The 27,882-nt window shown below is 38.5% G+C and overlaps 1 protein-coding gene across 2 annotated transcripts; it reads right to left on the bottom strand.

Moving 5' to 3' along the window:
* Window positions 1-1,048: 1,048 nt before the first annotated feature.
* Window positions 1,049-27,026, bottom strand: LOC112986649 (E3 ubiquitin-protein ligase RNF170-like). Of its 2 annotated transcripts, none has more exons than XM_026106032.2 (5): window positions 26,918-27,026; window positions 8,606-8,714; window positions 4,038-4,111; window positions 3,429-3,539; window positions 1,049-2,430 (listed from the first exon to the last, which is right to left on the bottom strand). In XM_026106032.2, exons 1-5 carry the CDS (start codon window positions 26,996-26,998, stop codon window positions 2,125-2,127), a joined length of 681 nt encoding a protein of 226 aa, XP_025961817.1. In that variant the 5' UTR covers window positions 26,999-27,026; the 3' UTR covers window positions 1,049-2,124. The 2 variants fall into 2 exon arrangements, with proteins under 2 accessions (XP_025961817.1, XP_025961820.1); XM_026106035.2 differs by lacking the exon at window positions 26,918-27,026 and adding an exon at window positions 16,435-16,511.
* Between the last annotated feature and the right edge of the window lie 856 nt (window positions 27,027-27,882).

Here is a 27,882-nt window from a genome sequence, read left to right on the forward strand (position 1 = left end):
GACTAGCATTTGTTAACACTCAGAAACCTTCGTGTGACCCACGTCAGAGCTGTCCCCCGGGCAGCTTGCTGGCCAAGTCAAGTCAACCAGAGACTTTTATTTGTTCTGAGATGATTTTGAAGGCTGCCCCGGACAGTTAATCCTCCAAGATGCTGTCAGGGTCACACCTGCAGATCAGGGCATGACTGGCCTATGGAAGTAGAGAAGTTGGACACTCTGGTTGTATACAGGAAAAATGTTTTGCCTCAGAGAGTGCAAATTGTTTTGATCTTGCAAGTTCTGAATCCTGCCGGTGCCTTCAGTGAGATTCTCTCACAAATTCTCTCTGCCATTTGTCTGTTACTTAGTAATGACATAATATTTTGTTTAAAAAGCAAAAACAGGGGCCCTAACTGAGGGAAGAGGTGAAGAAGCAAGACAGAGAACAGAAAAGCACATGCAACCCAACTGTACCTCTGCCCTAGGTCACTAATGAGACCCCTTGATTTCCTAAACTACAATCTGCCACCCTCTTGGTGAGCCCTTACTATGCAAAAGTAACAACCTATAGTCCATTTACATGGAGTTAGTATTCATATAAATGGACTCCATCTTTATACACTTAACTTGATAGAAATTCCAGTCTTTAGTAATGGCATAGGCTGTAATTCCCAGTTAAATGCAAACAGAAGTTACACAATAACAAAATTACACTTAGAGAACTTGGAAAATAATAGTTTCTGGGTTTTTTATGCTAGCAGTCAGCACTCAAAAACATCTGGTAATTTTTTTAAAGAAACAATGCACTTCCTGCCTTGACGTTCATGGAAAAGCAATTGTTACCATTTCCAAAGTACCCATTGTTAAGAGAAACAGCTTTACAAGTTCAGGGACATAATTAAAGACAATGACAGTTGATGGTAATAAAATGAAGAAACATCGTAACAAAAAGTGTAACAAGCAAGAAAACTTGTGCAACATAACAGTATATCATGGCATACAATTCAAAAGCACAATAAAAAATGTCAATTGAAAATACACAGAAAGAAAAAACAGTTGGAGACCAGTATATTGTGAACAATAAATATTTATATGTTTTAATATTACATATATCTATATACAACTAAGATGTAAAAATGAAGTTCACTGATTCCAAACACAGAGCAAATGTACAGATTTTACAGGGACAGATATTATAACATTGTCTGGTACTGTACCAGTATTTTTAACTCTTTCCAGATCAACACCCCCCCCCCCAACTTTAGCAAACTTTCCATAAACTTCCTGCGATTTATATCATCATCATAAATTTGACTTTGATCTCTCTGGCTGAACTGGTACCAAGCCTTAACAAGGAAGTTACAAGGAGCGTACAAAGTCTACAAAGGAAACAAACAGTCATGTTGACTTTGTTAAAACTTAGATGCACAGAGTTCAAGGAAGCCGTGTACCTTGCGTAGGCCTTTATGAAAGTGTCACTCAGGCATCTGTTCACATTTCTTGTATGATCTTTTTAATGCTGTTCTCTCCTTGTAATACTTCTACTTTATAATTGCATTTTTGTTTCAAGCCAGTGTTGCTAAGAGTTTCATATTTTCCATTTTGGAATCTGGACTGTACTTATTACAGAGCTGTAAGAATCTGTTTTGCAATGGATGTGTAATTAGCTATGATAGCACAAAGCACCAGTACAAGATTTCGCAGAGGTATTATCTAACATTCCTTGTGTCAGACAAGACTTAGCAAATTCTACAGTTTGCTAACTTCTCAAATTAAAATTTTATTCAAATTGAGCCAAGATGTAAAATGTTAGAGCTAAAGAGCTTTAAAAATCTTCAACTGCAAGTTGATTGGCTTTGTAATTTTAGGTTTTAGGCCTTGCTCATAGCTTTAGGCACTTCCAATTTGGGTATTTTATATGAATATAAGTGGTAGAGAAGACCAGCGTGAAAGAGTCTAGCAAATATACAGTTGCATATAAAACTAGTATTCTAAGCATTTGCACACTGAATTATTGGCTGTGCCAAATATCTCTGAGTCCTGCTTCAGCCTTTGTCCGCAGCAGAATGACGAATCCATCACATGCTGCCCCGAATCAAGGTAAAGCCATTTGATGAAGTTTTGAGGAATCAAAGTTAGAGTCAGTCAGGAATCTGACAGCATGCTCTGAGATGCAGACCTTGCCATATCCACCCTGTCTGATATAATTTGCTGACAAATGTTTATCATGCATATTAAAAGAAGGAAAACTACCACCATGTCATCAGCTGCTCCAAGTATTCTACAGAGAAGCCCAGGCATCGTGTCAAATGGAGAAGGTAAGCATATGATTGCTCCGAAGGAGCATACAACAACTCTCAGGAAAAAAATCCATACGAGACCATCCCAGGTAGAGATTCTTCGCAACAAAACAGTCAGGAATAATGGCATGTCATAAAGGTAATCTGCAAACTAAATATTCAGATGAGTTATACAATGTTGCATTCTAATTCATGTTGAACAAGTCTCTAAGCACTTTCAGATTCAAATCTCTTGAATGTAAAAACTTTCTGTGCTGTCCAATCCACCTACACAGTTTAATTCTTTTCTAGGATCTAGGGGTACACTTACTTATAAAAGGAATCCCCATTCCCCTAGCACTTTGAAAAGAGAGTGTTATGCATGTTGTTGAATCCTTTCGGAAACTGGGCCTTAATTGTCGCTTGAGTATATGCTTCTCTGTGCCAAAGGACTGAGTGATTATTCCTCTTCATTAATGCTAGGTTATTGGGTTGAAAAATAACATTCTCCTCCACAGTGCCTAGTTTATTTAGTCCATGGATTAAACCAAGCTCCACAGTCCTTTTCAGGCTCCCTACCAGGATGTGACAGGAAAGGAAGATTTGCTTTGGTGATATTCTACATGCTGTCAAGAATGGGCCTCACGTGTGCCTTCAGTCCTTGTTTTCACATCACTTCCTCTGCCTGTCATGTCTCTGTACCAGCTGGGATTCTAGCTGTGATAAAGTACAGAGACAGCATGGACTGCTCACATTTGGCAATATCTGGGGAAGAAAGCAGCTACTTTGTATGTTGGAGTATGAATTGGCACAAAAATTTTAAGAGGCAGATTAAAAATCTAGAGTTCAAATCTGAACTCAGATTTGAAAGTTCCAGGCTGACCATCTCTAGTTCTGCTTTGCCTCCTGTGTTTCATCTCACACTACTTTCTCCTCCCTGCCAGGATGGCTGCAGAATGACTCCTTTGAGCTAGGAACTCCGAGAAGCACTTTTACTGGAAGATGCTGAATCCAGTAGTGAATGGTAAGCCTTCCCTATGATACCACAGATAAGTGCATAAAGAGATAATTCACGTACTTATATAAATTAGTTTTCATTGCTGCGTCTCTTTCAATCCACTATGTGTTATACAGTACTAACTAGGTAAATGTGGAATTATAAATACTTACAGGTCGAGGTTGCCCTGAGAAACGTTTGTTGTAATCTCTAATGTCATGTACAATTTGTTTAGTTGGTTTATCATGTTGCTTTTCACAAGAGATGTTGTCCAGAAGAATCACCTTTGTTAAGAGAAGATAAACATTAGCACTGTGTATTTTAATCTTCAGTATTAAGGATACTGTCTAGTACATATCTCTCCATATTTTCCCTCTCAAGTTGATCTTTGTCCGGTGTCAGTAGTTCCACTATAGCAAGAATATTTACTAAATGCAGACTTCTTTTATAACCTGCATGCAATCTTCCAGTACAACAGGCAGCCTCTGGCATGGGTCAAATGAGATTAAGAAGTTCTGTATTGTTTTTTATGGAGTATTATGCTGGAGATTCAATGAACTATACAAAAGTAAGATGCTGGAGGCCTGTTTAATATTTCACAGAGTTGCCTGATATGACATGTGTCAAATGATAAATGCGAATGGCTTCAGTGTCATTCAAGTCTAAGTGGGTTTTGAAATGCTGTGGAAAATCAGAGGATAGATAAAGTTGATCCTAAGCATTCAAGCTTCTCGTTTTGTAGTTATCATAATGCAGATGACTACAAGGGAGATAACTCTTACCTTTTGTCTGCAGAGAGGGCAGGTAATTGCTCCTAACCAGGGACTATGTTTCCAGTATGTAATTAGACAGGAACCTACAAAAAATTAAATGATCAAATTAAGATATATGGAGCACATTTAAGGATATTTAATTTGCATAAGATAGTTATCAGAATTAATAAACCCTCTTTCTACAACTGACTGTAAAATTAGTTTAATTCTTTACTTTCATTTTAATATGTGGTTTTGCTCTGCAAAGTGACTGTGTAACAATAGGGCCTTAGATCTTCTACACCAATATATACAGAGATACATAGATACCCTCAGGGAGACTTTGATATTTTTATTCCTGTTGATAGCATCTTACCCTTGAAGCTCCCTTGACTGTGGTCGAAGCACTCAGGAATATGGGTACCCTTCCAATTTATGTGTACACAGCACAGTGCAATGCAGAGTGCTGTGTTGGCTGCTGTGGATGAAAGCAGTTTAGCTGCAGAACTATGGAGCTCCTCCAGAGCCAATGTTTCCTTTAAGGGTTCTGAGGCCTAATTAACCAAATAAACCAACACACACAGCCAAAGGACAGCCTGCTCATTCAAAGTCCTGCCTCGTACAACACATCTCGTAGGGATGAAGTATCATACATTGGGCTGTTTTGTCTTTTTGCTTTAATTTTTTTTTCTTACTACATTTCAACTCTGTTACCCCTTTGGAACTGCAGAGCTCTGGAAAAACAAGTTGCTGCATTCTTTTTCATTCTTCACAAGACAACTGATAGCTATCTTCCAAATGCAGTATCATCTTTTCCTACATTTAGGTCTCAGGTATACAAGAGGGCAGAGGACACTAAAACTAGACTGCACATATTACTGACAGCAGTGGTTGACGTACACAAATGTCAGTGCTGGCATTAACAGCAGATACAGCAAAGCATAAATAGCATCTAATCAGAAGCAGCACAGCTTGACTTTCAGCTCCAGGGCTCACTGTGCATTGTGACAGGTCAAGAAAAAAAATGTCTTAACATGTAAACTGATCAAATTTGACAAGGACTCCAGTGAAAACACAAGCAGAACACTGCACTGCCATTTTGATGGAGTTGTTTTATGGAAGTGACTTATGCTCTTTGTTCTTAAAAATGACCAGGGCCAGCAAGTGGGTTCTTATAAGCAAGAAGTCTTCAGGAGCCCTCAGTGCAGGGTTTTTCTGCACCCAGACATTCTTTGTCTATTGTCACTGAAAAGCGGATATTAGAGAAACAATGTGTTCAAATCGAGTATATCAATTATGTCCCCTAAAACAGGGATATTAAATTTGGTCTAAAGATACTTTTATGAGCCTTGCCCTAATTGTTAGAACAATGCTTTTTACTTTTGTTTTCAGTTGAGTGCAGGGTTTTTCTTTATGACTCCTCTATTCTATTTGCATATACGGGACAGTTGGTTGGGCACATGACGGTGTTTATATCTAAATCCCCATGTGGTATGTATAAACTCAGTCTGGCAGCCAGCTTCAGGGTTTTGTTTGAACTTTTGCATTTGACAAACATCATGCCTGACTTCAGGAACTGCTCTGACTATCTAGGTCCAGATCCTGTATCGTGATCAACGTGGGTATATTATTGTGCCTGTGCACAGTCCTGCTGATGACAGTGGGATAATAATGGATCCCTTAGTTCTTCAAGGGCTTTAAAAAAGCATCCAGTAGAAATTAAAGTTTGCTACATGCAGAATCATTTGTTTAGTAGAACAGGAAAGGCAGGGTTCCTCTGAAGTTGACCTATTTGTACTTGAATGCATTTTTCATAAAATAGACAAAATCCTGTTTTAATCTAGCTTTCTACACAGCCTTCTGAGGGAGTCCATAGGTTTCTCTAAAATACCTCTGTGGTTATAGTTAATTAGAAAAAAATAATATTGCTCCAGGATCACTTTTCACTTGAACTTCCTGAACATATGGTTCAAACTGAAGCTGAAAAGGAAAACTTCAGGACAAACTGTATGAGTTACTACTAATAATAAAATCAGACATTTTTTATAAGTCCACATTAATCTTCTTTAAAAGCTCTGGGTTGACCACATTTTCTAAATAAAACTTTTACCAAAGTGGCATTTATTAAGAGTATGCAGCATTGCCTTAGCTCTGTTCCGGAGGGCATCCAGGAAAGTTTTATTACTAATTTCAGTTGCAACAGACCTAGATCTATGCAGAATGGTTTTGATAAGCCCAGTGTAACATTTTATTGGTTTAAGACATGAAAAACAGACATGTTACAGAGACTGCTTCTACTGCATAAATACAGTCATGACATGTATAATGCATTGCAGTGGAATCTATGCTTCAGAGTGTAAATGATGATGTACTTGGGGAAAGGAAAGCCTAACAAAATATATATAGCTAATGATAACAATATACAAAGCTTGTATTTGGTACTTCTCTGCAGGTCTCTAGATGTTATAAAAACAAAGCCCATTATGTCTTATTCACAGACGGAAAAGAAAATTAAACTGGGCCAGAGAAAGAAGAAAGGTAATGATCTTTGTTGTTATGTCTATCTTTGTATTTGAAACTATAACTTCTGCAATATTATTTGAAACATGTTTTGAGGCCTTATGAACCTTTTTGTTCTGGAGTGAGTTATATTCAAAGCATCCCATCTGCGTATGTGAGCGTATTATAGAGCAGGTTATGTACATAAAAACATGAAACATCCTGAAGTATTTATGTGATGTCACTCATGTGGCAGGTGGGCCCTACAAAGAGCCCCTAACTGTTGGTGATTCATTGATTAGCAGTGGTTTCACAGGATGGGGATAGTGGCGGTGTTGAGTGACTTGTTCTGGGTGAGCATCATTTCAATCTAGAGAAAAACGGCACTTTCTAGAAAACAAAAATGTGCTTTTATTGCAACAGCATTAACAGCATGATGCCTTGTACTCATTTATGCTCAGGCCTTTTTATAACACTCTTACATGGTGAAAAGAAGTGTAAATGGCTTGTGAATATAGCTTACACTTACTTTAAAGTCTTTAAAATCTCGGAACAGTAGAAAGGAGCTTTATGGTTCTGCCCACTGTCTTTTGACAGATCTTGCTGTTGCAGTGTCGGATATTACTGCCTCCAGCTGTCTCCCTGCCCCTCTGCCAGAGATTACTGATCTCATGCTGCACAGTGGCACTAAGGTACCTTCACTGGCAGTTTCTGCCTCATCAGATCATGAAAACTGGTTCTCTTCTGTCACTCCTGTTGTGGGGACAGTGGCCTTCAGCAAGGGATGTGGCAAGCAACTGAGGCAGTGAGGTTGTAAACCACGTCTGCAATTCACTGCAGGATGTATGTCAGAGGTCTGAGAGAAAACAAAGTTCTGTTCAGGTATCCTAGTGGCCTTATCCTGCTCCCTTTTGAAGCAGGTGCAAAGCTCCCACTGACTCTAATGGTACAGAATGTGGGCCTTGAAAATCCGGAGGTCCCCTTTAGAAATGGAATATACCTCACTTCACTGTTTTGTGCTTCATCCTTGTCTTCCTTTCAAAAATTATTTAAATTTTTTAAATCCTAACTGTAGTCCTTAGTAGCCTCAAACAAGGCATTTAGCAGGTGCATGTATCTACAGAATTGAGGTTTTACTTAGATTATCCAGTGAATTTAGCTGCACTGGATGAGGCCAGGAGACCACACTGCAGGCAGCCTCAAAAAAAAGGACCCTCACACTGTTTTGCCAGGCAGTATGTCCAAATCCAGAACTGTCACTTTCCTGTTAAGACAGATCCTGGACTGGAATAGAGTTACCGAGCATGCATCATGATGTCTTCAAACGTATTTTCTCCATATGACCACACTGATTTACTTAAAAAAAGATAAACAGATTAAAAGAAGGTTTATACATGACTAAAACTCACTTTTATAATAGGATAGTGTGTAACTTCCACTAAATTTTCATTTAGAATTCTTTTACAGTACTATAAAATATGGTGATTATGCCTTATTTCTCTAGATTGCCTCTGCTTTATTTTATGCAATTGTTTCACACAGGAGCAAGCCTCTGGAACATGTCGTACAGTCAAAATTAATTTTATGGGACAGCTGGGTTCTTATGCTGTTCAGTACTGATAAATAGAAAGATAAGCTGTCTGCCCATGAGTGAGTTCATGCTAGAAGATAAGACTTTGATTGTTATATATTGAGCTTTTATGGTCACAAATTGTACAATTGTAAGACTGTTGATTTCTGTAACTAAGGTTTTTATATAGTTGAATACAAAGTGTGTGTTTTTATGGACCTTTTTCCCATTCTATGAGTTTGTACTGTAATTTAACAGTATCCTGTGAGATGATCTGTTGTCTGCTTCTCTTAAGACTTCCTGGGTGTTTCAAAAACTCCTGAGCACCTTGTAAATGTGAAAGCAATGAGCAAATAAAAATAGTTATTGATTTTTTTTGGTGATTTGAAGATGGGACTTCTGCTTCTAGTGGCAGAACTTATATTAATTCCAGGGAAAAGGCTTGGACTGCTACGTTTGTTGAACTTCAGAACTCTGTGAGAAGATTTAGCAGCTTGTATAAGCATTGTACTGTATCTAGAAAACTTACCACAGAATAGATGTCCACAGTTGGTTTCTACTGGGAAAGTAGCTGTTTGGAGACAGATTGGGCAGCTGAAGTCACTGTGATTACAAGGTTGCCAAATTTGGAGAGATTCCTAGAAGAGTAGTAGTACAGAGTCTTTAGTAAATTAACATTTTGATTGACATATTCAGTTTATTAATAATAATGTACTATGAATGGCAAAGATTCACAGAAACCAAGTATGAATGATATGTAACTAATAATTAACTCAGCAGATAAGGAAAATCAGGCACAAAGAAATTATTTGTTTAATCCTACAAAAAGAATCAGTGTCAGAGGTAGGATCACGATGCCAAGTTTCTGTTTCCAGTGATATATTCACAGGCCACTGGATAATATTTACACTTTGGAGGCCAGAAGAGTTTGAACCACTGGCTTGTCTAGTTACCATTATTAGTCAGACAGTACCCAAGGTCTGCCTTAATAGTTTTTGGATTTTTTTCCTCCCTCTTTATAGTCATGCGTATCACATAAATGTACTGAAATAAAGCCTGGTGCGTTTTCTGCCTTCCTTGGGATGGCAGTGTGTATCATAAGCTGTGCAGCAAAAAGTCTCCTTTACTTAAGTAAAAAGACTGCTTTCGAACAACCCTTCCCTTTGCTTAGGAAGGTCTGTAATGAAGAATAATCCCGAGCTGTGTTTTTAGAGCATGAAGATAGGAGTTTTGTCAGTCTCTGAAATCCTAAAGAGACATTTTGAAATCCAAAGTGTGCGTACTTGTATTGTAATATTTCTGGAGTAGTCTACCCCCCAGTGGAAAGGGTGAAGGATATATGTTGTTCTTCCAATATTTGTTCCTAAATCATTGCCTAAAAGCAGTAAAAATCTGTTTGGCGGTATATTCATCTGTGCCCGGATTGTTTGATACAGTGAGAAATAACCATTCTTACTTCATACTGGTTCCTTGCCACAAGAGAAGGTTTTTGCCAGCTTTATTATGATGTATTAGTTAATCTGTAAGGGATGATCAGCCTGCCTGTTTTGTCATAGCATATGAAGGAGAAACTAATATTTGACCATCTATTTCATTGCCATTAACATAATGAGATAAGTCTTTGAAGAAAGTCTAATAATAATGTGGCTAGTGTCCTTTCCTTCTGGAGATAAGGTTATTTCAATTTCCGTATTAGTCCCAGAAACAAAGGAGCTCTTCTGAAATTGGGAGGGAGCTTCCAAAGAAGTTCATCTACTTTAAGGCACTGTCTTGAAGGTGAGCAGTGCTAACTGTCCTCCACTGCCTATGTGTGTTTAGAGAGGTTCAGAAGGAGACCAGCGTAAATTCCGGTTTCATTTTGCACTTTGATCAAAAAATGGTGAACTCCATATGCTCCTTAATTACCACAGAGGATCAGCATTATACGGAATAGGCATTTTTTTTCCATTACTGAAATAAGGCATTCAGATATGATGATCTCATACTTTGAGATTATAGTATCACTGTATACTTGCTCTCTTGTTGCCCAGCAAGAAGGCACGTGCTAAATAGCTTGTTTGTCTTTTAAATATTGAATTGGCACCCATCTTCCTGACAGATCAATGAATACCCTTTGTATATTTGACCTATTTATAGAAATTCTGATAAAGAGAAAATTGAATAGATTTTAGATTTTGCATGTCAAATTTTGGTAGATCCAGAATGACTGTGAAGATTCAAGCTCATCTGACTGCAGACAAAGAGTAATTTTTTAATATAATTAATTTTTCTAATTAATTTTTTCTAATGTAATGATTCCAAGAAAAAAAGGAGGTCTGCCAAACAAATGACCGTGAAACCTGGTATCTCTTGCCACAGCCATGCCTAAAATATTCCTGTAACGAGGATCTGTAAACAAGATCTGGAGGTTTTGAAACAAAAGGTCATAACTACTGCAAACAGTCTTTCTGCTTTACTGTTCATGAAGTTATAAATGTATGTGGTTCTGATACTCAGTAGTTTAGATGCTGAAGATGCCTACATGTTTTTTTCAGATTTTCCCCTCTATGCTAAGATTTTCCCCTCTATGATAAGAGTCTCTTGATTACCTGCTAAGATAACAATCCTGCAATAGCTCCACAAAGCTGGGATTATTGAATAAGAATAAATAAAATATTGCAAAGTGTAGATTCAAGTCCAACACACTGACAGATGACCTCCTGGCAAACAGCTTTTGCAATAATGTTACTCAAAATACGTTATACTTCACATTCCTATATTTTGACTTTCCATGCAGTACAGATGAGATATTTGCAAAGGCTGATGTAAATAGTAACAGTTTACATCAGCTGAAGAACTGCCCCAGAATGGACAACCATTGTGTTTGCAAAAACTGCATATGCTGCATAAGCTGATTAGGTATGAGCTCTTTATTTTTGCAGGGTAATAACACACACATTTTCTTTATCTTTGTCTCATACAAAAAATGAAACCAAATGTGTTTCTAATTATGTAATAGATATTCAATCAGGAGAAGCCCAGCATTCCCAGACCATAACAGTTGGAAATTCTGAAAAGCTGCCTTGCCCTTTGCAACCTCAGCAAGTCTAAGCTGCTCGTGTATTTTGTATTAGAATGTGTTGTACGATAATTAACTTACTATATGATTCCTGGGGGACAAATAATTACAGCTTTTTTCTGGATGACTCATCTTCTGCTGACTTACATGAGCAAATCTATAGAAACAGTTTGTGCTGTTCAGAAAATGGGAAAATGGAATGTTACTGCGTTGCTCCATGATATCAGTTCTGGCTACTGAGGTTAGCGGCCACCAGAGGGTTTGGAAACCTGTCAGCTGACTGCAAGTTGCTGTTGAGACATGGAAAATGTTTAAGTTTTGCTCTCAAAGCATTTGAGTTAGAGATAGGAGTCTGTGACTTAGAGAGCAAAGAACCAGCATAATGTGATAATGACACCAGATAAAGAATATGTGCATGTGTATGTATATATATGTGTGTTTATGTGTGTAGATATATATATACACACACACATTATATGAAGAAAAATTGTTAAAATCCAGTACTATGAAGCAGCATTCTTCATCTTCTTGTAATACCTCTTTTACTGATTGAAGCAAGGTGGGAAAATCTCCAGCTCTCACAATATGACATTGCCAGACAAGTATGAATGTCTTGCTGTTATGAATGGCCAAATTTAATCTGCACAGTTAACCTGAATATGATTTCAGTCTCAGCTGCCTACAGATCTCAGCTGCTTTTGCAGGAGATGACAGGAAGGATGCTTGCAAGAACTAGACTGGCTAGCTGACTGCTCCGGTGAAGGCAGGTAAGCTACACGGAAGCTGCACAAAGTGCCAGGCTCATCCACATGGCAGGTAAGTGCACCTGGGTTTCTTGAAGAAGGGGCAGCACAGAAGTTTGCAGAAGTTGCAGCAAAAGTTGTTACAGAGCTCAGGATGTTCCTGGGGGAAAATACTACGGACATGTCTGGAGTTTCCTGCAGTGTCCCTAAGGACACCACTCTGAAAAGTGCTGTAGGTCCAAGATGTTCTTTCTTCCTAGCATATATAAGATACAACTACTTCTTTTAAGAAGACAGACCTAGACTGACACTAGGTTTATAGTAAAAAAGTTAGTTGAAGGTGACTGGAAAAGTGGAAAAGGTTACTGGTAGCTTAGATAAATAGCCCTTTCATTCTCAGATTATACATGTTAAACATTTATAATAACAATAACAAAAATATATGATCTTTATTTGTATACAGAGCTGGAGGCTTATATTTGGCTTTTGGTAGGCATTTTTTGTGTTTTATTCAAATCCTTAGTTTTCACTATTTCTTGCTTTGGCTAACTGGATTATTCAAATTAATATACTTTCACATGCCAGTGTATCAGAAGAGCATGCGCTCTTCCTGACTCCTCCCTTTGGCCTTCATCAGACTGAGTAAAATTATTCACAGAATGGTCTCTAGAAGGACTGCTACCTCTGGCCACAGCTACCATGTTTCTCACGCTGCCCTGTTACAGTCAAACAAGGGCCAGACTCGGAAGCCTCTGAATTGCTCAAGATTTATGCTGACATAAAGTGATGATGCAGCTCAAGATTGATGCTGGTATAAAGGATATCAAACTGTAGCCATGATGATACATTTTTATTCTATCACACAAATGACTGCACTTGGAAGAGAAGGAAAGGCATTCCTAAGGGATTAAGTAGACAAAACTTCCTGTTTGCCCTCCAGGAGGATGAACATGTAGTTCAGTGAGGACAGACACATTTTATACATCTTTTGCATTTAAATTATGATTTGCAAAGCTGTCTAAGGGCTTAGGATGTTTAATCTCCATTAAAAGTAATGAAGCCTGCATAGCTGTGTACTTTAGGCCATTTGAGACACTGCCAGCTCTAAGATTTTCCTAATAGCTAATCAGTTAGTACAAATTATTTTTATTGGTAAGTTTCATACTCCTGTCAATGCTACATGTGATATATTATTTATACAAGTTGAGCAATTTTAGGAAAAATCTGAAAAGTACAGAAAAAGAATAAAACATTTGAAAAAGAATATATTTACTATGTGGTTAAAAAACAACACTTTTTTCTAAAATTTTTTTTGTATAGACGTATTTCAGATAATGTCACAGTAGTTTATAAACTAGGTAAATTTGCCGAAGAAGCTGTTTCTCTTTTCTTCAGTATTCCACCTAAGAAAATAAATAGCTTTCATATTATAAAGACATTAAGTGAAAGAGCTAAGAAATCAGTTTCAACTCTGGGGAGTCTGTTCATTACCTGCCTGATTTTGTTACATGTTCCTTGTCTTCTTAAGGCAGGAGAGATCAAGGTAACTTCTTGGGGACCCTCCCAGCTACCTTCTGTGGTCTTGTTAGATCCTGCCTGTCCAAAATTTAACGGAATCTGGACCACTGCTATATTAGTATACTGCTTCTGTTAACTAAATATTGATGATGTCCACATAAATTAATCAGAGTTTGTGAGGTACTTCTCTGCTGTGTATTAAAGTTCATTAAGTATTGTAAAAAAAATATTATTTTACATTGTATGTGGGTTCTGCACCTGGAATATTCATGCAAGGTTGCATATTTTTCCATGTCAAATAGAGGTGGTTCAAGAAAAAATTACCCTTCTGTCTCAAGAGTAATGCAGGCCAGGAAGGGTTCAGAAACATGTGACAAGGACAGTCAAAGGTACAAGCAGCTTCTGTACAAGGAATCACTAAGTAAACTAGGATTCTTCAGGTGGAAAAGAAATGACAGAAATGGTGGAGGTCTGTAAAAGGTAATGGAGAGGAACCAAAAGGCTATCTAGGATCAGTTGTTTGCTGTCTCTTCTAATACAACAACCAAACAGCATCCATAAACTAATGAGTGGCAGATTTAGATAGGAAAAAAAGTGCCGTTCTTTACATATATACTTAGGCAGTGAATGTTTTTGTTATGGATGCTAGAAATTGCTATGAATTCAACGTATTCTGGGCATCAAGTACCATTAAATGCAAAGGTAGCACCTCTGACTGAGAAAGTTCCTGAACCATAAAAAGCTAGAGGATGGAAGAGTCTTCTGGGGAAGCATCACATAATTGCCTATTTCTGTATTCTTTAGGCATCCATTGCTGCAGAGAGGACTAGATGGTCCTAGTTTGACCTGGTACAGCCATTCGTAAAAGAATAGAGCAAATTGGGGAAAAAGAGATTTGGAGTCACCTTCAGCAAAGATAACAGTGGCTTAGTCTTGTCCTGCATAAGTAGGCTAGGAAAAACATGCCAAATCTTGCGTTTATTTTATTAGGTTATGTGCACATTTCTGATTTATTTAGTCCAAGCACTCTAAATGATGTTCAGATTAGCTTTATGCTGGTTGTAAGGGGACAGACAAGCTGGATCTGATAGAAAGAGTAGATGATACTGGACATAGCTTACAGACTCCCAGAATAAATTCACCCTTCCAAAATCTTGATCCAGCAACTGAACATTTGAACTACCAAAATGAATTAGAGATTGAGGTAGCAATTATGGCAGTTAGTATTTTGTGTCGTGTGGCTGTGAGTTTTGATGGTGCTAGACACCCCTAACAAAATAAAACATTTTGTGCAATCTCTGCCTAAAATAACAGATTTTTTGGGAGGTTCCTCTAATGCATGTTCTAAATCATGTTCTACATGTAATGTAGAAACAACACAATTTAAATTGCATTCCTGTTAATAGTCTAGGCTGGAAACTTCTGAGAGTGCCCATAAGAGTTACTGTTTCATAGCATTGTATTAGGATCTTGGTGCCTATCTCACCTTTGAAAATCCCAGGCCTGAATAATGCCACTGTAGAGCAGCTTTCACAAATAAAAAGGAGTGCTATTTACATAGCATACTGAAATTATGCTCCTCTGTCATAGACATCTCTTCTATGGAAAAGTGGAGACAACTTGAAACCATCTTCTGGGGGGATCCAGAATCCTCTCTAGAGAGTAAGTGCATACAAGTATTCTTTGAAAACACTGAGCAGTGCTCATCATTTTTAAGGAGTAGCAGTGGTCACCTCTTAAACTGTTTTCAGCAGTGGAAGCTTTCACCCACGTAGGAAATGTTGGCGCAGTGCTTTCATTGACCGAAGAGATTCAACGCATACATCCAGTGAGAAAATCTAATCACACTGTTGGACACCCTCATCAGCTTTCACCAGACCATGCCCCTAAATTAGATGACTGACATAAAGTGACTCCATAAGTGCTGAGCGAAAATGAAACACCCACTTTGAACAAACTGGCAAGAAGATAGTAAGTTGATTTATTGTGATGTACATGTTCATAAATGACACAAATGGCTTTGGAGACTTACATCGAGTATATGGGCTGTAATGGATGATGATAGACAGTGCTTCATGTTAAATTTCACACTTACAGGGTGGTGAAGGCCTGGGAAGTTACAATGTTTCTTTTAAAATAGAGTTTTATTTTTCTAAAATCAGGTGCATATGTTTATATTCTTTTCTCAATGAACATCCCAGGAGTTACCTGCTTTTGGGGTCAGATTTTCAAAAGAACTCCAATTAGGAGCCAGGTTCTGAAGTTCTTCAAACCCAGGAGTTCCCAGTTTGACAGTTAGATTTTTTGAGAAACTTGAGATCTTTTAAAATCTGGACACTTATTTCAGCTTAAAATCAAAGTTCAGCATTTTGGAAAGTAAATCTAGTAGAACTCTGAAAAATCAAGCCATTAGATTTGATGCATTTTGAGTACTTGTATGCAAAAGAAAGGCATGAAGTAGTGATTAGGTCATTGATTAGGGAGCCAGAAGCTCCTGGGTGTAAAACTTTATCTCCAAGACACTGCTTAGCTCACTACGTCTTCCAGTTTTACCACATGGAAATCTTTTTCAAACATTCAGTGATGAGTTCATTCTCGTCAGCATGTTTGAAGAGAAGGAATTAAAGTTTAAAAAACACTTAGCAGATGAAAGAGCTAACAACCATTTATTCATTTTTTTCCATCTGCCATTCTTTACAAATAAAACAGACCTCACTTAGAAGTTTAAACTTGTTAGGAAGGCGTGATACCATGTTACCTCTTCATCAGATTCCTGTGATAGGTGGACACCTGCTCTGTGCCTCAATTAAAGGTGAGCAAGGATGTACTGGACAACTAAGCATTTGACAATACATACTAAACCTAATCACAAGCAAACTAAAAGTACATATTTTGAAGGGAAGAAATGATTTGTGCAAATTTCCCAAAAGTAATGCTAATGATTAGAAGTATAAATAAATATTTCAATTATTTATTCATAATCATTCTAATGAATACTTCCTACCTTGGTTCAGAAGACCTACATAAAGTTTGGCTTACCATTCCTCTTTCCAGAAATGTGTGAGAGGAGCCGAGTAAGTTACACTAGCTGACTGTGTTGTGGTGTGGAATCATTCATTAAGGCAGGCTATGCATGTTTGTCAATTATTAACTTAGTTGCCCAATGTCAAGGTTCTGTTAGGTTTTCTAAATTACGGTTACGAAAGAAACCTTTTCTTCAAACAAAGCAAGTCTGTTAAAAGAATAGAGGTCGCCTGGGGAAAAAAAAAAAACTCCTCCCGTTCCAAAGAACCTAGATAAATCTCCTCCCTCAAAAAGATGTTTAATGTAATTGAAAAGATCCTTGAATCTAATAAAAATACACATTGCAATTTTCAAATATTAACTTGATCATGGGTGAACTACAGGTATTTTGATCACCTGATATAGTAGTAGCCTATCAGTTGTGTAGACAAGCGATTAACTGAAGTACTGTTGTGAAACACGCATAAAACTTGCCAGACACTTGTGATACCATGGCTTTGCATAACTGCAGAATTAGATTGAGTAACACACAACATTGTCCAATTAATCACGTGAGGTGTAGAATTTAAGCAGAAGATCTAATATGCCAAAATAGTATTAACTGATGGGCATATATACTTCATGAAGTATTTATTCTTTGTCATGATATATGTTCCTTAAGAAAAGCTTGATTTCTGTAAAGATGTTTTCCACTTTAATACAGAAAAAATAGTAAGGAAACTTGTTAAACGCTTGATTTTATGCAATGTTGATCATCCTGATCTTGATTCAGCAAAGCACTGAAGCACATGCCTAATTTTCAGCCCTCAGATAAACACATGAACTCTTACGGAGGAGTGGAGGGGGAGTCAGTAATACTAGAACAGAACAAAAATAATGCCCCTGCTGTTCCTATTGAAGCACTGATATGCTAAACAGAGCACTTTCCAAAGACTGGCAACTGGATGGAATTTGTAGCATAAACAATGTGTTTTGTTTGTCATCAGTGCCTAGGGAACCTTCTTCACTTTGTTACTGGGAAATTGGCGACAAATTCAATACTGTATGTGACTTCCTGTGGTGGATATTCATGCATATTCATATGCCAGTGTGCTTTATATATATATATATATGTATGTATATATATATGTCATTTATTATTTGTCCAAATATGTATACAAATCTACAGTGTGATTTAATTACTTATTACAGATACTAGACTAGCAGACATGGAAAGTGGAGCCATTTCTTTATCCAGAGAAGTGACCTAGCATTAGCAGTGGCTGCTTTCCCATGTTCTTCTGCTAAAAGGCTTCACCCTTGCTAGACTCCCCAAGAACGTGAACTTAACTTGTTCTCTCCTACCTCTTCCCACGTATTCTGCTCACCTTGTAAATTTAAGTCTGCTAACAAACTTGTCCGTTATTACTAGTAATAACAGTGATTCTTAGACATGAGTGTTTATCTACTGGAAAATTGGTTTGAACACGCTAAACCTATTTTACTTAGGTCACTCAAGCATTTGATTACTACTAAATCAAAAAAGGATTTGAACTGGTTTTAATGTAAAGGTGAAACCCCCATAACAAAATAATAGCAAAAAATTATAGACTTTGTGTAAAGATTAAATGAACCTGAAAGACTTCCTTTTATTTGCCAGGGGCTGTATGCATTGTGCTTTGTCTTTTTTGCAATCACATATGCCTTCAACTAACAGACAAGCTAGGCTTGGAAACTGTATGCTAAAGTCTGCACTGTTTCAATAAACAGGGGGGTTTTTTATTCCATTGTCAACCTCTTACTGCTCATTTACCATTACAGTTCAAAGCACATCTTCCCCACAGGCAGAGCTAGATGCTGGACAGCAGAGATTCTGCAGTCATGTCACATTTTCACTCAGTAACCCACTCTTTGAAACAGAGATTTTATTAGACTAAATTCATTGAATTTGACTATACCTGTTTGCTGGAGAAAGACTCTTAAATACTAGCAAACTTCCTTTTACACAGCTTCAGAATATTTGGTGATATAGATTGCGGGCACAAGAAATTCCCTTAAATTTATGTGAATATTTACAGTAAATCAGAAAAATATGATTGCCATAACAAGCTGGGTGGCCAATCATTCCTATTGTTTGTCTCATTAACTTGTTGGTTCCCAGCATCTGCATGGAAACTGCACTCTTGGATGCATTTTGTCTAATTGTAGTTTTGTCCTTTTCTCATGCTAGATCTTTTGTTGAGGCTTTAAAGCACAGCTACAATACAAGTAATAATTTTACCGACAATAAGGTGGTCATTTTGGCTTTCGAGTTTGAGCCTGTTCAAACACTTGCATGCCTGAGTTATTTTGTGTAGCTGAATAGGCCCATCAAAGCCAACAGGTGTGTTCATGCCAACTGTTTGTATTACTGCATTATTAATTTGCAATTTTCCACATAAAGTTTCTTACTCTACTCCATAAAAGCCTACCTAACTGAAAACTGGGACTTAGGAGTATAAAGATGTGAAATAACACTCCCTGGCGGTGCTTTGGACCAGGGCCTGCGCAATGGCATTTGACACAAACCAAGGGGTTTTATGCCTGAGATAGAGTTTCTCATTAAAGTCTTCTCAGTGTGTCCCAGGTGTGACCTAATTCCATTCTGGAAAATAAGAGTGGTAAATGCTGGCTGCTGTTTATGCAGGCAGGTTTTACAGTAGTGTGAGAAAAATGAACATCTAAGCTATCAGAACAGCCATTAACCTGGTTCCCATGAAGAGCGAAACATGGCAGACCAGCTGTCTAGTGAAGTACGTGAAGAAAGCAAGAGAGAAATCTCTTCAAGTGGAAACATAAGTGAACTGCTAGTAAAATCAGGCAATCGTAGCTTTTCTCATAAAAAAATGAACCAAGTGCAAAATGTAAGTTTGTTAGAAATGCCAGTAAAAATAATTGTAACCTCCCTGGCACTGTTTAGAGAGAACAAGCTGTTAAAAAGAGGCTCCACCCACCTGTTGTCTGAGTTGGCTTTCACTCTTTGCAACATGCTACATCAAGGGAACCTTAAAATATGGATGAAAATGTGTTCAAAACGCTTGGGCAAATTGAAGCTTTTTTTTTTCAAAAAAAAAAAGACATTTGTATAAAAATACTGAAATTTGAACTCGATTTTGAGAGATACATGCTCACTTGCTTTATTCAGTATGTAACTGTTTTAGTGAGTAAATGAGTAAATACAGAAGAACTCATCTTATTCTTTACATACCTATAGCTATCCCTCTTTCTCTTTAGCCATTGTTGCGTTTTGGACATTTCCATGTTATTTATTAGTAAGTGACAGCTGTGACTTGTTCACCTAGCATTTCCATTTTTGAACACACACTTTTCTTCTTCAGTTAGAGATTACTGTTTGAATAGCCCATTTAAAACATACTTTAGTGATTTTCAATACCAGGTAACAAAAGCAATTCTTTAATAACTTGTTAATTTTCAACTTAATAATAATGGAAATGAACAACTTATTAATATGTTATTCAGTGAATCTGGTGTATTGATGATAATTTTTCTGAATAATAAGATGATGTACAATATGTACTACAGAACATGTTATTTGGAAAATGATTTTATCTTTAGAGGGATTAGAGATATTACCATTAGTGTTGGTGTGCAAGACTGCACACCACTACCCTGGCAGAAAATCAGTCTAAAGGGACTGATTCTTTTTGGAAATTAAGTTTGTGATTTTCATGATCCTGAAAAAGCATACTCCTGAGCATACTCATGGAATAACCCTGGACTGTAGTGAAAACTGGAAGTATTCAGTACAAGATACTAAATATGTGCAAAGATATTGTCAGGATCAGAATCTACAAACCAAATGGTCTTCTTGGGACATAAAAACACCTGTCAAACTTTAGTCCCGTGAAGTCAGAGCATTACACTACCTTTCCAACGTCCCTGTGGAAACAGGATTTGAAACAGGAATGTGGATTTGTTTGTGACAAATACGTCTCTGTCATACTTCATATCCCAGTACTGACCTTCTTGTCACTGGAACAAACTGAAGTTGCATCTGAGAATTTTAATACATATGAACTTGAAAAGCCAGGTACTGCTACCATGACAGTGCAAACAGTTCCATGATGTCAACTAATGTCAGCCAAGACCATTTTCACTTGTGACCTTGCTCACTGAAAAAAAGATAGAGTATCAAAATAGAAGTACAGCTATCTGTGAGATAGTAAACAAAAAGCCAGAAATAGAAAAGCATAGATACAAGATTGACAAATGTTAGGGAAACAGCTGAGACAGAGAGACCAGGCTAGGAAGGAAGGTTACAGTGAAAAAGTAAGGTCATGCTGGAAAGAAAAGATATAGTAGACATGTAATATTTTATCCTGCTAAAGTCACTGTTCATAGTTGTCCCTGGTCTGAGATGCTTTATTGAGATAATCCAGGTAGATCATTCCTAAAGAAGATAATCAATTATTCTCCTGGAGTAAAAAAGTGCAATTACAAAGATCTGGTCACAGTATTTTTTAGAAATGCAGTTAGTTTTCTACCTCTGAGTTATTTTCTTCCCTTTATTGCTTTTTAAGAAATTTAATGGGCTATCAGGACTTTTGGCTCTGTGACATTATTCCATCTTTTCTCTGCCTCCCTGGAACGGAAATTATAGTATACTAAAGCAGAGATGATCCATCATTCTCTGCACTCATGTTTTCCAGTTATTTAAGGAGTGACCAGATAAGATAATTCTAATACAGGTCTGTCTTGTCTTTTTTTTGGCCCTGCAAAGTGATTTCCTTTCCTAAGGTGAATTTATAGACAGTGGACTGGCCAGAGGCACTCACAAAAAAGACACATTTCTGTAGACTGCTCTGAAGAGTACTGAAGCAAATAATAACTTCAGAATTGCTTCAAATCAAGTCCAAGCTTCCTCTCTGTCCCATTCACCTCCCTTCCTCTTCTCTTCTTTCCCTGATGAAAGATAAAAACTGCCCAGTGGGACCCCACCTGGTCTTGCTTGTCTTATGCATGAGATTAGCAATATATTCCTGCTTCTCACTTTAATATTCATTGTAATAAAATACGATCTGCATAGCTCATATTGGCAATATTGTTACAAATGTAACATCTGTTTCAGTTTAGCAGTACCTACTTCCCTGACATATGATTAACTTTAATATTTGTAAAAGTACTTACAATGTTTTTCTGTAACTTTTTTGTGTTATTTTACAGAAAAGGTAGAGATGCATTTGTATTGTATATACACACACACTATATGATATGTGCTATAATAACTATAACTGATATTCTGTAACCTAGGATCCCAGAAATGACTGCAGACAAAACTGAATTCATTCTGAAGGCAGACAAGAAACGCCTTCATAGGTCTAATGATATGACTTACTATTTCTTACCACCATAAGTCTATGGGGGGTCAAAAAGAATTTTCATTGTGTTAAGATGTCCTAAGAAAAGTATAAAGAAGAGCATAAATAGCTCCAGTATTCCAGAAATCCCACTGGCTTAAACATTAATCTATTAAAAATAAGAGTTCTAATAGCTGAATGACTTCCAAGAAGGGCCTCAAGGGATGAAAGTGTTCCTATCAAATCTGAAAATGTTTGGAAGATGCTTATTCCATGTGCAGAAAAGCTTGAATATGAAATTCATTTGATGAATATACTGTCATACAATGTATTTTCAGAATTGTTATAAATTACCTAGAATTCCTACTATTTTGATAACAAATGCATTATAATGAATTTCATCTCCCATAAGCCAAAATATTTCAGAACATTTTACAAAATAGATACTTCAGTTACATAGTAACAAATTTTACATTCCTAATTGCAACAGCTCCTATTTCCCTAAGGGCAAGTTCTCCTTCAATATGGACCACTAAGTAAGCCAGTCTCCAGCTTCCCATGTCCTGCACAGTGCTCAAACTCATCTCCTCTATTTCACTCAAACTCTAGACCAGTACCTGCCTTTTGCTGTGGACTGGAAAAAAACTAACATCGTGAAGGAGTCTTATTCTATTCCATCTAGTGAAGACACAGACTTCCAGAACGCTGCAAGGTTTCCAAGCTGGAATCCCTTGGGCTAACCCAAATCTTGGTTTGTATGTGAAAGAACTATGACTAAATAGCATACATTTGCAAAGCTGCAGGTCCAACTCCAAAGTAAATGTTTCATGCCTTTCATCCTGTCAGCAGAGGCCTGTTTTGTCATAGTGTTAATCATACTTCTAGAGAGCCTTAGCCTTGCATGACTTCCCCGTCATTCAGATTGTACAAACCACAGTCAAATGATGTCCTAGGGAATCAACCTAAGTTTTGTTGGGAAAACACTGGTGTTTTTAAAGCAAAATGCGTTTGACATTTTAGAAAAAGTTAATGTCACTGTTAATGAGAAAGCAACCCTGGTCTGCTGGTTGGTCTGCTTGGGAAACTGGTTCTATTCTGTGTTTTGCCTCTTTTCCAGTATGGTTCTGGAAGATCATAGGGGTATATGTACATAGCAATTTTAGCCCCTATTCCCCTAGCAAACATCTTACATTCAAAAACTTGAAGCATCTGTTTATTTGGTCTTTGGATCTATGCAGATTTGCACAGCTCGGGGAGTATGGACTAAGCTTGAGCTGGTTTCAGGCTACATGCTATTCATTCTGCAGGAAGATCTAGGCAAGGTAATTTCATTTGACCCACATTCTCCCATAATTGATGTGGCAAATATTGTAGAGCATCTTCAAAGAAAAAATGGTGGGATCTTCTTCAAATGCATTAGACAAATTGACACAGCAGCATAGCAGCCAGTCATACTGGCTAACTGCAATATAGACATACCCTTTATCTTCCTACTTTCCTCTGTATAAAACAGCAATAATAGGACTTCTTCCCCTCACCAAAAATGATGCAAAGGTATAGACCTGAAGGACTGTGAAATGGTCAGCTACTCCAGTGCAATTTCAGACATCAGGACTATCTTTTTACTGTTTCTGTTTTTTCTTTCTCTTTTAATCTCAAGCTGTTTTTCTCAGATAGAAATAAGGAAGCCCAAATCACGCGACCAGACAGCTCCTTCTCAGGTCATGGAAAGGTTTTCTCTGTACCTCAACCATTCCCTGCTCTTTGTTAATTTTCCAACTAGCTGTCAGGCCTAGAGGGTATAGCAGTAATCACAAGACTGGTTTGTATTGTCAGTGCTGAGGGTCAGTGACCTGCAGTTTTTGGAACTGTATTCTGTCTCTTGTGCAATCACAAAACATATACCTGGGTGGGACCAGTGAGAGACTGATAATGCTTTTCGGTCAGTCAAATAATGTGAGTTCACACTGGAATGATGATGGAGTTTTTCTTCACATTTTATTTTGAAGTGTTCAGTTACGCAGAATAACATTTATTTATTTGTAAGAACTTCTAAATAGGCCACCTTTTAGAAATAAACAGATAGCCAAGACCTTTTCAATAAAATATAAAAACTTCCAACATAGGTAGAACTTGATTCAAAAAGAAGCTGAAGTATGTAAGACAGGAGAATGTAAGAGATTATGAAAGGACCTGCGAGAATGTGTCTTTAATAATTTACTACCTGAATTTTGGTAATTGACTAATTTCTAGTTTCTGCATCTGAAAAATGTAGATATACTTCAGCCCCACAGAACATCGTGAGGCTTAGTTGATGCTGCTAAAGCTTCTGAAAGATGCTAGGAAAGTGCAGACTTTCATAATTCATATCAATCAAGCTACTAAATATGCCAGAAAAGCTGAGGATCATTTTTCAGCTTATCCATTCTAGCAGGGAGAAATGTGCAAGTTACGTAACTGACCACCAAGTGTCACTGTCTGGTGTTTTTACATTCTTCTTTCTTTGTTCCTAAGTGTGTAAAAAAATCCTCATAGATGTAGTTCTGTAAATGAGGATTTTCCAACAAGAATAAGAATATTTCTAAACTACAGGAGACATGTATACCTACCCCACAGGTAGGGGTAAACTGAAGTGCCTGAGTATGTGGCTTTCTTTAGCAAGCCACCAAGAAGTAATGTCTGAACTAAATATTGTTCATATTATTGGATATAATAATGTAGATCCCATTGAAAATCAAATGATGCACAGATAAAATTCCCAAATGCAATTTTTTGTTAGGAAAGGTAGGCATTCCTCACCGAGAGAATGTCAGATACTTTGTCAAGAAGGCAAAGGACACATTATCAAGATGAGTGAACATAGTTCAAATAAGTTCCTACTACTAGAAGTAATTTAACTTGACTGAAAATGTAGTAACAACAGACATTAAACATCACGAGATTGAACCACAGTCCTGGTCTGAAGTGCCAAGCTATTCTTTCCTGTTTCTGCAATGTTAATATAGGTCATCGTCCTTATCTTGATTGGCACAGAAATGGAATTTGCTGACAGGCATTCATGTGAGCTGCAGCTCATGAAGAGACTTCCAACTAGGTTTAAAAAATAAAACCAAATGAACTGCCATACCTATCTAACATACATAACTTCCCTTTGTCACTACCTCCTTTACCCCACACCTGAGCTCTTAAGCTCAGCTTGCCAGTGCTGTGGTGTTCCTGATGTGTCCACATGTAGCTGCAGCTTGAAAGATGCAGAATAGCTACATAGATTGCTGTACGTACTTGTAATGTAGTTCTCTGTAGAATTCAGGTGTCATAAGTGCAGTGTTCCTTAGAAAGATCCTTCTATGTGCTAATACTGGTTTATCTTGGTGAGCACTTGATCATTCAGAGTCATCTGAAGTGGATCCATCAGCCAGGAACGCATCAGTGAGCCAGTCTCCTCTGGCATAATCCCAGGTCACCAAACCTGTACAGACTGCTTTTCTTTCAGATTAGTCCCTGTCCTACAGATCTCAGCCAATCTATCATCCATATCATCTCTTCAGCATAGCGATGCCTTATACGTAGACATATCTGGATAGTTTTGAAAAAGTAGCAACCCTTAAACAGGCATATTAGATCCTGGCTGGTTCTGATTAACCTTAACCCTTCCCTTCTGTCTGTACTGAAAACCCTCTGCGGTAAAAGTACTTCTCTACAGTGTTTTTTGCATCTATGCAAAAAGATGACCCCACTGAAAGAGAATATGCTGTCAGGGCCCTCAGTGCACTAATAGGCCTTCATGGCCTCACCTGGGGCCTCGACCCACACCCTCTGCCCATGGGCCCAGGAGCTCCATTTAAGCTCAGCCCTGGGCCCTTATTCCCTGCCTGAGCTCTGTTGTAGGAGTGTGTGGCTGTGGCTCCTGCCCCCACTGTTCTGGATCCTGACCTGTGGACTGACCTCCAAGCTTGGCCTCAGATGTGCCTTGTCACTGTGGACCCACCTGCAGATCACTGGGCTGTGTCTGGCCCTGGTTACCCTCGCTGCACCTGCTCGTGATTGACCTTGGACCTGCCTTGTCACCATGAGCTTGCCTGATGATCTGGACTCCTGGTGGAACCCGGCTGCCATCTCTTGGCAACCCTGCTCCCTTGCTTGGTTACTGGAGGACCAGGCCCTGGCTGGTGAGGTCCCTGCCCTGCTGGCTGTGGTACTGCTCTTGGCTGCCTGTCCCTTAGGAAGCAGCTGGCCTTCACAGTTCCCTGGCCTATGGAGCATAAACCCAGGACAGAGGAGTTGCCTGTAGAAACATCAGACCTGACAGGATAAAGAAAGCAAGTGTGTGAGGAGTCGTACCTGTAAAGAAAGAGCAAGTGAAATCAAGAAGCAGAAATCAAGAACTATGTGCTTCTGGGAAACAAGCAGAAGGAAACTGATAAGTAAAGGTGAGTAGGAAATGACAGATGCTAGGACATGATACCCCCTGAGAAGGGAAAGGACATAGAAAGAAAGAAAGAATTGTGAGCAAATGAAGAGGGGGTAAAGGAGAAGCTAACTCAACAAAAGCTAGTAAAAATTATAGAAGAGAACAAATATTTGAAAGTGACCATGTTCAGCAGTATAAATCTTAGCACAGAATCCTGTGGGATGTTAGTATAAAAATACCTTTTATTCCCTACTGTATTTTTAATGAGGATTTTTTCTGTGACAACAAAATCTCTTTAGAAACTTCGAAGGGAAACAGTCAAAGGCTTTCCAGAAATTGAAGTCCACTCTCCAGACTTCCTGAAGTCTGGACAGCCCTGTAAGGGGAAATATCCGTGTAAACACTGTCTGCTTCATGCAGCAAGGTTTTAATCTGTGTGAATCAAAGTAAAATCAGTAACAGAGAATTAAAGCATGTACCCTGAGAAATAGAATAGCCAAAAAAGAAGAGTGTATGTCTGTAATAGCTGTTACTCAAGTTGCTTAGTCCATCCTTAGGATATTTCACTAAAGTGTTAATGCAGTCCTGGCTGTTCCACTAATGACAAGCAATATACGAATCTTCATCAAAATGTAACAGAATCAGCTAACAAAAAATAAAAGATGCTGTTGGAGAAAAAAGTTACTAAGGTTCCTGTGCTGAAGCAGTTGAAGACCAGACTAACCACATCTTCTGATGGTAAGGTACTTACACTGAATGAGAGGGGCTTCTCCAGACTTCCTTTTCTCTGAAGCTTCTGTTGCAGCTTATTACAAGATTGTGAATCGGGCATATGCAAGACCTGATCGAGTAAGACAGTTCTGCCTATGAAAAAACAGTGAGGAAAAGCAAGTGAGATGCTTTCTATTTTATGTTTCCTCAAACAAAAGTGCTCCTACACTTTAGTTATCTAGGAGTGCAAAATATAAAAGGAGTGCGTGCCGTATCTATCTGGCGGTGTTTCAAGGGGGGCAGATCAATAGCGCTCCGTGAGCTGTCCCACTTGCTGTGGGATAACGAGTGAGTAGATTACTGCCCTTGAGACACCACCATCTTACGGGTTTTGAGTAGTACTAACAGCAGCCTCCAAGGCTGAGGAAAATTAAGAGAAAAATGGCAATCCAAAACGAGGAAGAGGTAAGGGCTCCACATACTTTCTGCGCTGCTGGATGGGGAGGTGTATTGCCCTGCCTTCTGGCACAGGGTCAGAAGAGTTTCTAGTCAGGCTGCTGCGTAAGCACTCCCCAAGCTTTGCCTCCGCGAGAGAAGGCGCTTTAAGAGCTTCACTTCTTGGTATTTTTGTCTCATTCAACTGTGGTATTTTTGCTGAAACATCGTATTTTGTGTTCCACTCTGAAAGCAACAGTGGCGGCCAGTACAAACACGCTGACCCACCTAAACCTTAACTACAGGTACGACTGAAGCGTGCCAGCCCCCGTCCGCGGCCGGTTTTGCCTCCAACGCGCTCCACGGCCGTGAGGAGACAGCGGCGGCCTCGCCTCGGGCGCGGGCGGGAAGAGGCGCCCGGGGCCGACGCCATGTTGGGACGGGGGAGCAGCTGCCGCGGGGGCTGAGCGGCCGCGGAGGGAAGCGGGGCACGGTGCTGGTGACGCCAGCGGCCGCGCTTTGGTCGACGGGCGGGTGAAACGTTCCCGCTTGGCCGCCGCCCGCTTCCCC

This window comes from Dromaius novaehollandiae, chromosome 8 (genome assembly GCF_036370855.1).
Source record: "Dromaius novaehollandiae isolate bDroNov1 chromosome 8, bDroNov1.hap1, whole genome shotgun sequence".
Lineage (NCBI taxonomy): Eukaryota > Metazoa > Chordata > Aves > Casuariiformes > Dromaiidae > Dromaius > Dromaius novaehollandiae.